At 46.1% G+C, this 11,978-nt stretch overlaps 1 protein-coding gene across 1 annotated transcript; it reads right to left on the bottom strand.

Moving 5' to 3' along the window:
- Window positions 1-11,275: 11,275 nt before the first annotated feature.
- On the bottom strand, window positions 11,276-11,623 carry LELP1 (late cornified envelope-like proline-rich 1). Its single transcript, XM_008592769.1, is given in 1 exon segment — window positions 11,276-11,623. A coding segment is annotated over 1 exon segment (348 nt).
- Between the last annotated feature and the right edge of the window lie 355 nt (window positions 11,624-11,978).

The following is an 11,978-nucleotide window of genomic DNA, read 5'->3' as shown; positions in this document are numbered from 1 at the left end:
ATGACCAGTAAGGGGATCTTAACCCTTGACTTGGTGTTGTCAGCACCACACTCTCCCAAGTGAGCTAACCGGCCATCCCTGTATAGGGATCCGAACCCGTGGCCTTGGTGTTATCAGCACCACACTCTCCCAAGTGAGCAAAGGTCAGCCCTTATCCCTTTCTTTTTTCATCCCTACTTCAGCTCCCTCTGACACCTGTCTCCTGGGAATAGTCTCATGGCTTTTGTCTGGATATCCCTAGCCCTGAACCCCAGTCCTACCACAAATCTTTTCCTTCTCTTCTATTTGACTAATCCTTTTGAAAATCAGGTGCAAGAGACTAGATAGAAAACACAGAACGGTTTGAGAGGCCCAAGAAATGGTAAACCACTTTAAAAATCAGTAGAAAGTACAGTCCAGGAGAAGAACAGAACAGTAGCCTCCCAAAGACAGAGCAGAAGAGAGAGACAGGGCATAGATGCCCCCACTTACCTGATCTTCAAAAAGACTCAACAAAGGACATGGACTGCAGAGCCCAGTGAGGGACTTTTATATAGTGCTTGGTCCAGCCCCTTGCAGGACTGACTGACCACGTGGGCAGGTCCTAACTGTGGAGTCACCACAACGAGCTTCCTCTGAAATTGCCGATGGTTTGAGTCACTGCTTGGGATGCCTGTTAATCAGACTGCATTTTGGCCTCTGGGTCCTCACCAGACCTCTGCAGGGAGGGGCTCCTCTCAGATCTCTCTCATCAGAGGCAACAGGAAAAGAATGTTCATAAAACGTTATCTCAGTCTGTTAAACCAGGGTTGGGAATCCTTGTCTGCCCAAACTGGTTCAGGAATGTGGTGAGAGATAAGATCCACCTTGTTCATCTCGTCCTCACTAAAGGCCTGGGTTTGTCTGGGTCAAGGGCTTGCATGGCCTGTTTCAGAGATTTGCACTGGATGCCTCTTCATCAAGCCTAGAAGTCGCACTTCCAGACCCAAGGAAAATGGCTTGTCTTGTGGTCCCAGTCAAGCAAAGGGCCTACAGCCTCCTTGAGAGAGTGGTTTTCTTGCATGGAGATCTTGAGAGAAATTGGAGTCATTTGTTTCTCTTGGATTGTGAAGTGGGTGGAGGGGAAGAGAGAAGGGGGAAAGGCAGGCAAACTTCCTCTTCTCAACCTTGATTTATGACTCCCTTCTGAAAGTGGAGTCACAGAGTGACCAGGAAAACAGGTTGGGACAAAGTTAGCCTGTCTCCTTGCCTTCTGGAAAACCTTTTCTTAGAAGTCAGGACAATAAAAACCAGGGGATGAAAGGAAAAGTTTCAAAGCAAACACACCCAGTTTTTTCTACCTCCAAGTTTTACCTGGGCTGTCACTTTTACCTGGCGTGCCCTCCCTCTCTGTGCCTGTTGAAATCCTAAGTATTCCTCAAAGCTCCTCTCAAGGCTCCCATCTTCCAAGAGCCTTTCCTGGCTAATCTATACTGGAAACGAATTCATCTCTTTTGAAGTCCCACAGCATCTATTGTTTGTGCTATTTATAGGACATTTACTATTGCTATTAGGAATACCAGTTGTATATGTACACAGTCTAATTATTCCCCTGGGTTGTGAATTCCTGGAGGGTAGGGGCTATGCCATAGGTACAGTAGGTGGGAGATGACGGAATGTAAATGGTTATTGATAGAGTGAACGCATTAAGGAGGAATGGAAACGGTGGATGTGGGAAGCAGCTGGGAGTAGAGGAAGATCTCATTTGATTGAAAATGGGAAAAGATTCATTATGAAAAAGCCCCTAGTCCGTAAAGTATTGATATTGTGTCTGCTCGCTAAAGTTGACCAAATTCTAGGGACTTTAAAAGTGATGACGTTCCTCCCCTTCCCAACTTGACGTTCAAGTCAAGCCCTTACCTTGAAGAGATAGGTTTAGGCCATTTCCTAAGAGAGGTATTTGGCCAAAATTAGAAATGCCTTCAGATGTTTATGTAGGTTTTGGATGCTTGGTACCTGAAAAGTTTTTAAAATATGAGTTGGGGGATACCAGGTGGCATTTTCGGCCTTTAAAACTGGTGGCCACCATCACGGGCCCCTTGGTTTCTGGTAGGAGACAGGTGGCCCAGTGGGGAGGCATTTGGAATACCTATGGGTGTATCTGAAGATCCCGTGGTCCCAAGCAAACAAAGGGCCTACAGCCTCCTGGACAGAGTGACTTTCAAAGCAAACACACCCAGTTTTTCCTACTAGAGGCTTCTTTCATAATGAATTTTTTGCCATTTTCAATTAAATGAGATCTTCCTCTACTCCCAGCTGCCTCCCACATCCACCCTCTCCGTTCCTCCATTAATGCATTCGCTCTGTCAATAATCATTTATTTTCCATTGGGTGTATCTGAAGAGACAAGGTTATTTGGGGAATCCGGGACCTGGGTGATCAGGTGTAAGATGTGAGGCTTTCCTCCTCCTTTTTCTTCTTTTTTTCCTTTTTTTTTTTTTGGGCTCCTGCCTCCATTTCTCCACTCCCTCTTTGTCTCTTTCATCTTTTCTGTGGAATGTTGTTTACGAGACAGAGCATCTCTCCTGTGTCCTAGGGGGCAAGGGATTTTCTCCATCACTGAGTTTATTCATTCATTCTTTCAGTCATTCATGGCCCTGCTTTTAAGAGGCTCACAGTTTCATGGAGAAGATGGGAAGAGGTAAGCCCCCACACTCCAGCAAAGGCCCTTCATTGCTCTTGGGTGGAAAATCATGGAAGGATTCTGGGGGAGGAGGTATCTGTGCTATGTCTCACTGGACAGTAGGAATTGCTCAGGCAAGGAGGGTGGGCAAGGGCATTCCAGGCAGCCTCGAAGGAGGCTGATGAAGTTCAGAGGTCAAAGTGAGACAAAAGGAGAGACTGAGACTGACTTAGCAAAGGGGTGGGTGAGAGATTGGGGGAGGAGGCTTGCTCAGTTGAGACTTCCAGAAGTTTCCTGCAACAAGATGTGTGAGATGACCTAGCTGATGCTGCACACTTTTCTGTGGCTTTGGTTGAGCCCGAGGACAAGGAGACTAAATAGGAATATGCAGAACGATGGAGAGACCAGATCATGTTCTTGTGGAGGGGGATGAACCCAGTTAGGCAGAGCCCAGAGTTCGACTCTTCTCAAAGGACTCCTTGGCTATCATTCAGTTGATTCATGACAGTGGAACATTCTTGAAATTGACCTTAAAGTCCTTCTGTGGTAGACAGAATAATGGCCTCCCAAAGATGGCCATAACCTAATCTCTAGAACTGGTGAATATGTTAGGTTATTGTGCAAAAGGAAAGTAAGGAAAGTAGGTGGCAGATGGAATCAAAGTTGTTAATCAGATGACCTCAAAATAGGGAGATTATCCTGGATTATCCGGGTGGAACCCACATAATCACAAGGGTCCTTAAAAGTGGAAAAGGGAGGAAAGGAGTCAGTGTCAGACTGATGTGATGTGAGAAAGACTTGACTGACCATTGCTGGCTTTGAAGACAGGAGTCCGTGACCCAGGAATGCAGGCAGCTTCTAGAAGCTGGAAAAGGCAAGGAAACAGATTCTTCCATAGAGCCTCCAGAAAGAAATGCGGCCTTGCTGGCACTTTGATTTTAGTGCAGTGAGACTGTGTCAGACTTCTGACCTCCAGATCTTTTAATGGATTTTTTGTTGTTTTAAGCCACTAAGTTTGTGGTAACTTGTGATAGCAGTGTTAGAAGACACCTTCCCAATGTCTGAAGCTCCTGGGAACTCTGGAGGAGGGATGTCTCAGACGAAGAAATGAAATCTCATTTTAGCATTCCCTCATGTAAGTATATTCTTACTCGTCATGTCAGCACCTTCAGTCAAAGACTAGATTTTGGTAAAAGAGACACTAAGATGCATGGAAAAAGAACTGAACTCAGGATCTCCTTAACCTAGGGTTGACTACTACATAGAGACTGTGCAATATTGGGTAAGTGAATTAGTTCCCTGGAGCCTCAATTTACTCTTGTTGAGAAGGGAAAATACTATTGCACAGATTTCTTGTGAGGAATAAATTAGAGAACATATGTACCAACACTTAGGACCATCAAGCTACTTACAGAATGTTAGCACAGTCTGAATTGATTCAGGACTCACCTCCTGCATGAAGCCTTCCTTGATTCCCTCCCGTCATTCTTGTTCTCTGTCCCCTCAACGCTTGGTCATTGACTTGTACTTTTCTACTCACTGTGATGCATAGACAATGTACTGCACAGAGGTCCAGGATACCTGGCTGTGTCCCTACCAAGATGTGTGACCTCAGGCAAGTCCCTGACCTTCTTTGGCCTCAGTTTCATCATCTTTAAAATAGGAAAGTTAGACTTTCAGTCAGGTCCATTCTATCTCTGACATTCTGTGATACTATAAATGTGATCATGAATGATTAGCCTGGGTATCTATGTGATTTTGTGAGTGGACACAGATGTGTGTGGGTGGGCTTTTCCTCCTGATTAGATTATAATATACCCATAGGAAGACCCAGTCTTCTGCCCTCTGCATGTGACAGTGGCTGAATTACCTTAGGTCATCTGTCTTTTCCTAGGTGCAGAGTGGGAATATTTCGGGTCTGAGCCCTCAAAAATCAACCTTCGTGACCCAATATCTGGGCTGTGGCTTGGACAGCTTTAAGAAGACTGTCCCACCCAAAATCTTAAGATAAGGTGACTAGTTTCTCTGACCATCCCTAGCCCTCCAGCAAGATTGAGGCTAATCTGATTTAATGCCACCTGAGATTTAAGATTTTAGACTTCTGGAGCTGTCATTATTGGGAGTCAGGGCATAATTAGACAGGGTCAGCAGAAGAGACTCAGGTATGTGCAGGACATTGCTTTTTTTTTCATTCCCATCAAATAACTATCTCCTTTGTTCAGATCGTAAAAGTTCTCAGACTCCTCTGATTCATTCATCTGCATATTACAGGGCAATGGCTCTGATAAAGCTGAGTGGTGCAGAATGCGGCTCATCCCGTTTCCTGGGGAGCAGGTGCCTCTGGGGAGCTCACTGAGCTTGTGAATTCCTAGGGGAGAGTCCACCATTCCTCTCCCTTCCCTTGTCCTGTGTCACCCACACAGGGAGTCTGAATCAGAGGTGTGGGAGGAGCTGTGGGTCACAGGACATTGGGGCCAAAAGGGACATGAGAGGCTACCTGATTCCACCACCTTGTTTTGGCCCCAGCATGTGCTTTAAACAGTAGCACGGAACTATGTGCTGATTGAATTTTTTTTTTTTAAGACAAGGAAACTGAGGTGCAAAAGTGCTAAAGGCCTTGTTCAATGTCACGTGGGGAGCTTGTGTCTGGTCTGGATGATGATCCATGTGGAAACATTTAGGAGACCATTATATTGGGGATTTTTTATAAGCTTCAGGAAAGCAACAAAGATGCAGACCAGCCAGGGGTTCTTAACAGATTTAGGGTCATGAGGAAATACACATATGCACACGCTTTCACCTTCGGGGGTTCAGGGGCCCCAGGTTAAAAGCCACTAACACAGACAGTAGGGAGAAATGATGTTCTCAAATGGTTTAGGTTTGCTGTTGGTCTTCAGCCTTTCCACTTTTGAGTCTGGTTCCTGGCTTATCTTGGCCTAAATTGGGGTTAAAAATTCTAGACACTCTAATGACCACCTCAGTGTGACTTTCGCTAAGTTGTTTCCCTCTGTGGACCTTAGTTTCCTCACCCAGACACAAGGGTGTTTTAAATGCCGCATCACTATGATACTCTATGATGCAAAAGTCTCCTCTTGGCTCTTACTGTGGGCCCAACTTGGGAACGGGGTGAAGAGGATGGTTCCCTAACTCTATTCACCTTCAGAGATAGTTCTCGTTGTCTCCTGGAATTCCCCTTTTCTCCCTCAAACCTGCTGCTTCACACAGCAGATGGCCAGAAGTTCTCAATGCAGTAGGTGACAGGTTATGATAGGTAGTCGAGTGTTACTGGCATCTTGGCTTTCTAAGTGCCAGGCTTGGCATAAGTCCTCTCACTTCATACCCCACCCTCATCCCTTGGTGGGAATTTTCTTTTCATTCTTCAGGTGAAGAAACCGTGACCCTCCTTTCCCCCTGAGGTTCAACAGCTTACTTGGGCCACACAGCTGGTTAGTGCTGAGATAACTTTGAATCCATGTCATGTGATGTCAAGCCCTTTCCCTTTACTGTGCTGCCTTCCAAGGTGAGAAACCTGCTCCAAGGCAGGCTGCATCTCCCCGGTGAGGTGAAGATGAGGGCTGGCAGGATCTGCATCATGTGGCCTAAGGGGAGAGTGGCCAAGGGAAGGACCCTGGGGAGGCCAGGCTGCCTTTCTCTCAGCCCCAGGCCACCATATCCAGCCCCTCGGCCCTTTCTTCACTGACAAATTCTGGAGATGACTCCCTGCAGCGAGGTTAGTGAGCACTGTGGATGGGGCTCAGTTCAGAGTCACTTCTTCCTCTTTTGACAAGTGCCCCCAAAGCCACCCAGCATCTACTCATTTATTATCATGCAATGTCTGCTATGTGTGCCTGTGCCTGGCTGTCTCTTCTCACAGAGCTTACTGTCAAGTGGGAGAGTCAGATTACAAACAAATGACCAGGATATGGTGTGATAGATGTTATGGGAGAAGAAGGCATGGATGCTCTGAGACCATGGAAAGGGGCATCTGACCAGCCTGCGGGAGAGGGATGGGGAAGCATTTTGAAGCAGGTGACCCAAGATTTGCCTAGATGGATCATTCAGAGGAGGATTCAGTGGAGGAAGGAAGAATGAAAGAAGAAAAGCAGGTGTAAAGTCGTGAAGGTCAGAGATGCTCTGGTGCGTGCCAGAAAACGCCAGCAGTTACCTCTTATGGGGTCTGCCAAGTTGTAGAAGGAGATGGAGGAGGAGGCAGGGGCTAGGTCCTGAAGACTCCCATATGACAGGTTAAGTCCTTTGAGCTGCTTTCTATGCAAAGGGGAGACTCTTAAGGGTTTTAATTAAGCAAGAGAGTGCCATGTCTAGATTTGAGTTTTAGTAAGACTGCCTTGGCTGGCTTTTGTTGGAGTGAGGACTGGAGGAAGGTGGGCTTTGAAAGCCAGTTAAGAGGTTTGAGTGGTGTAGGTGAGAGATGTTGAGGAAATTACTGGGGGAAAAAAGCTGTGAATCCTCAGTCTGAGAGAATTTCCTTTGAGTCCGGGAGAGAACACATAGTTCTGGAGGTGAGATGTTTGAGGTTTCATGCACCTGGAAGACAGGTGCAACTGACAATATCCTGGTATGCATTTTATGATCAGCCTGTATCTCAGAATCTTAATGTGTTTGATGAATGACTTACTGTATGTATTTACCAATCTGTTTATTTGCTGAGCCTCAACAGCTGTGACAAAGAAGCAGTTATGACTTATTATCAATAAAGCCTTCCAGAATGTGCCTGTGCTTGTGTCTCCGAGCTGGAATCTTTGGTCATATGGAAGCAGGATAGGAAAAATAGGGCATGTTTGGTCACTGGTTACTTCCTGCCATTTCCCCAGGTGCCACTCACATGTGGGGATGGGAGACGCAAGAAAATGATCTCTAAGGTTCCTTCCAGTTTCAAAGCAAGACATTCCTGTGTTTCTGTGCCCAGTCTTTTCATAGCTTTGGCCCACCTGCCGGCCAGTCGCCCCCAGCTAGCCTGGTTTGGGATGGCTTAGAAGCCCTTTTTTAAAGGCCAGTTGTACTCTGCCTGATTCTTAAGAAAACGTGATGCAAGGGGGTCTGTGGGGAGTCTCCTTCTGTGACCATCTTAATAGACCCTCAGAACTGCTTTGCCATGAAAGGAGAGGGCTTGGTCCTGCCTACCTCATTATCTGTGAGCCATCGAGCCAAGTGCTGCACGGGTTCTTGTGGTGCCATTCTCAGTGCTGCTTATTTATACAACCCTCTCCCTTTTGGGGCAGAGCCCTGGTGACCGCCGCCGGGGCTATGGGTAATTATGGCATTCTGCAGGGAGGTGGTACCTCATCACGTTCTAGCCATCTTCCCTGGAATTGCCTTTGATCCAGCTCTTTGCTGGGAAAGTAGCCATTAATAGATGTCTATCTCTGGTTTCATTTGCATGGAGAAGCAAGAACTAAATTGGCAATGGATGGTTTCATGTTCTCAGAGCTGGCCTCCTCCCAGTCTGTGCCCAGAGTTCTCAGAGCCACCTGGGAGGGCACAGGCCCCTGACCCATACTCTCAAGGAGCCGCCCAGAGGCCTGGGATGAGATCTTCCACCTGGAAGGGACCCAACGTGAGGTGCCTTCTGCTTGGTGCAGGCTCCTTAAGATGGTCTCCCTTCCTTCCTTTCTTTTTGTGTACTGAATAAAAGAAAGGACTGTGGGGGTCTCTGAAGTATTCATGATTGTTTTATGAATTATTTCATGATTTTCCTATTACAAAACAAATAAAAGCATATTAATGAAAATCCAGAAACCAGTGAAAATAAAAATACTAGTCACCCATAACTCCATTGTCCTAAAATAATGAGAATGTCCACAAATTTTATTCTGTCATATTTACATTGTCATTATTGTTCACAGCAGCTTTTGGTTAAAGGTAATTTTTTTATGCTCTACGTTCAATTGAGACCTTTCTTCTTTTTCTTTAATACATTTCAATGACTGCATAATGCTCCATCAATAGGTCCAAGTTTATTTATTCAAACCTTGTTAGATATTTAAATTATTTCTAAGTTACATTATGATAATGACTTTTATTTATATAGTTTCCCCCTCCCCCCATTTTGAAATTATTTTTCTTTGCGTAGTTTCTATGAGGTAGAACCATTAGACCAAAGAGTTGAATCATTTATGCTTTTTTTTTTTTTTTTTTTTTGTGACCGTTTTTTTTTTTTTGTGACCGGTAAGGGGATCGCAACCCTTGGCTTGGTGTCGCCTGCACCACGCTCAGCCAGTGAGCACACCGGCCATCCCTATATAGGATCTGAACCCACGGCGGCAGCGCTGCTGTGCTCCCAACGCTGCACTCTACCGAGTGAGCCACGGGGTTGGCCCTCATTTATGCTTTTTAAAAAATTTTGTTTTAATAGACACATTGTGCTTTTGATACACATTCCCATATTCCCCAAATTGTTTTCTAAAAGGATTTTTGTCCATTTACACTCCCACCAACAATGGCATACTCTTTCATACTGGGATTCTGGGACTTGTTATTTAAAAGTGATCCTTTAACAGATGGAAGAGGATGTCACATTATTGTACTATTCTCTCTCTCTCTCTCTCTCTCTCTGCCCCTCTCTACCCTCCCTCCTTTCCTTCCTTTCTTCTCATCTTTTCCTCCCTCTCTCCATCTCTCCCCTTCCTTTCTCTATCCCTCTCTCCCTCCCTTCCTTTTCTTTCTTTCTGATTTCCTGTGAGATGGAAGGATTTTCCACCTGTTATCAACAGTTGACCACAGTCCCCCAGTGCCCTAGACTTCCAGAGGTTCTGTCATCCAGCAGGTGCTTCTCTGTAGGGTGCTAGGGTGTGAGTGCCAGGCTCCCATTCTTGCCAGGAGGCCTTGAGGCCCCAAGGCCAAGTTTCCACATCTGGAAAATGAGGCAGTGGCTCCTAGAGGCCTGTCTTGCTCACGTGTTCTAAAAGCCTGCTTCTGTAACTAGCTGATTATACAACCTCAGTCTGGGGAGAGTCCCAGGTGACTTTTCTTTGACACATTTTGTTCTATCTGAACTCACAGCACACTTTGCTGTCCTGAATCATATCCTAGACTCAGAAGGGTGGAAAGCTGTTTATGTGCCATGATTCCATAGAGAGCCAGTTCAGATTTGGCCTCTTTTATTACCTGTTACTATGACATCAGAGAATCACACACTTATTTCCACTTAAATGCTGTGGACTGTAGTAATTCAGTACTGGTTTTATCTGTGTGGCAAAGCTCTGGTCATCTGCTTGGCCACAGGGTGGGCTCATGACCATCTAGGCCATGAGGTTTCTTTCCTGCAGATAACAGGAGCGCCCTCATGCCCAACCTGTCAACAAGCCGAGTCTGCAGCTGGCCAAGGACCTTACCACATGGAGGAGGTTCTAGGAGAGGATCGGACACATCCCAAGGAGGAGTGGGCTGGTGGAGATGAAGGAGCCTGAAGGGGTGGGGGACAGTCCACTCTCCCAGTCCTGGTTGCTACAGTTATATCTGTAATTCTATGCCTGCCCCAATATCCTTCTCAGCATTATGAACTGATAAATTCCTTTTTAGTGAATTAAGTTACTTTAGCTCAATAATTCCCACTAACATATCAGTTGTCACATATCCCACTAACATATCTACTTTCCCTGTTCATTCTTAATTGGGGTCCTCCCAAATGTGTATCTATTTTTTTTAACTCAAGTTTTTATTTTGAAATATTATAGATTTACAGAGTTGCAAAAATAGAGGTCTCATGTAAACTTCACCGGGATTCTCTTAATAGTGATGTCACACAACTACAGTTCAGTATCAAAGCCAGGTAATTGGAATTGGTATAATCCACAATGCTTTTCTCATTTTTAAATAAATGTCTAGCTGTGTGCCTACAGGTGTAATTTAGAGCCTGACTATTGTGCTCAGGAGATGTACAGTCTAACGAAGAAGAGAAGCACAGAGCAATTAAGTGCAGGTGCAGGGTACTCCCTTCACTGAGCACTGGCTGTGTCCCAGTAAACCAGGCACTTGGCATCTTAACCTCTTAAGCCTCACAACAACCCTGCAACAACAGTACTATTAGCATCATCATTCCTTTTGCACAGAGAAGGAAACAGGCACAGAGAAGTTAAGCAACTTGCTTAAGGTCACAAGTTGTTAGGGAGCAGAGCTGAGGTTTAAACCCATGCAGTCTGTACTCAGAGCCCTTCTGCTCAAGCATTCTGCAGTGGGACTAACAGCAAAGGGGAATGCAATGTTTTCCTGAACATCCCACTCCTCTTTCCCCTCCCTCCCGCTTCCTGAGGTTAGATACGTTACAGCTGCAGCCATATCTATGGATCTCTCAGGCTTTGCTCTAACAGAGACCAGTGTTCTCTGGGCACACCCTTCAGAAGAAGGCACGTCCCTCCAAGCAGCAGGTGGAGTCAGAGGGGAGGCCGGTTCACAAAGGTTGATAGTGGAGGGTTCTAGCCTCACTCTCCAGGGATTGCTTCTTGGTGGTTCAGTGCTGTAAAACAATAGAAAAACCCAAGCCTGCCAAAACACCAGAAGTCCTACACAGCAGAGGAACATGTTTACTTGTCAGTTCATGTTTCAGTTTTCAACCCCAGAGTGATGCACATGGTGGAGATGTCAGTGGTCATGGGGTTGAGTGGTACCCATGCTGCCTCATTCTGGGGGTGGACAGCGGGATGGACAGGAGGGTGGTCAGGGAGGTGGGCATTTAGGAGGACAGGGCTTGATGCAGGGCTTGGGAGGGCAGGGTGGGGGGCACACCGGGGGAGGTGGCTGGGGGCAGCACGTGGGGCTCGGGCACGGCGGTGGGCACTTTGGTGGGTCTGGACACTTCTCCCGTGGGCACTTTTCGGAGCAGCGTTGCAGCAGCTTCTTTAAACAGCTGGGCTGGCATCTGGACTCACACTTTTGTTCACATCTGGGATCGCAGTTCTTGGGCTCAGTCTTGGGGTCAGTAGGTTTATTTTTGTCACTAGATTTACTTTTATCATCACTTGACATTATTTCTTGATTATCCGGGCCCTGCAAAGAAACATGAGATGGGAGAGGATTAGTACAGACTTCCTACTCAAACCGCCTGCCCGTCTGTATTCTTAAAAAAGCCTTTCCTGGGATGTGCTCAGGCTCTCGACCCTCTTCTCATCTGAGGGCTGTCCTTGTCCTTGTAGTGGATTGGTGACAACATTTCTTGATCTCTCCACCCTTACTCTGCTTTCTTTTCACTTATACTTGTTTCCATTCCATAGACTCTAGTAGGAGTTCTTCACCTGGGGTCCTAGGAACCCCTCCCCACCGAACCATAAGAACTGTATTTTAATACCGTTGTTATCTTTTTGTAACCGCTTGTGTTCTATTT

The sequence above is a fragment of the Galeopterus variegatus genome, unplaced genomic scaffold, assembly GCF_000696425.1.
Source record: "Galeopterus variegatus unplaced genomic scaffold, G_variegatus-3.0.2 Scaffold8304, whole genome shotgun sequence".
Lineage (NCBI taxonomy): Eukaryota > Metazoa > Chordata > Mammalia > Dermoptera > Cynocephalidae > Galeopterus > Galeopterus variegatus.
Note: the sequence above shows the minus strand (reverse complement) of the source record. Positions and strands in the feature narration are given on the sequence as shown.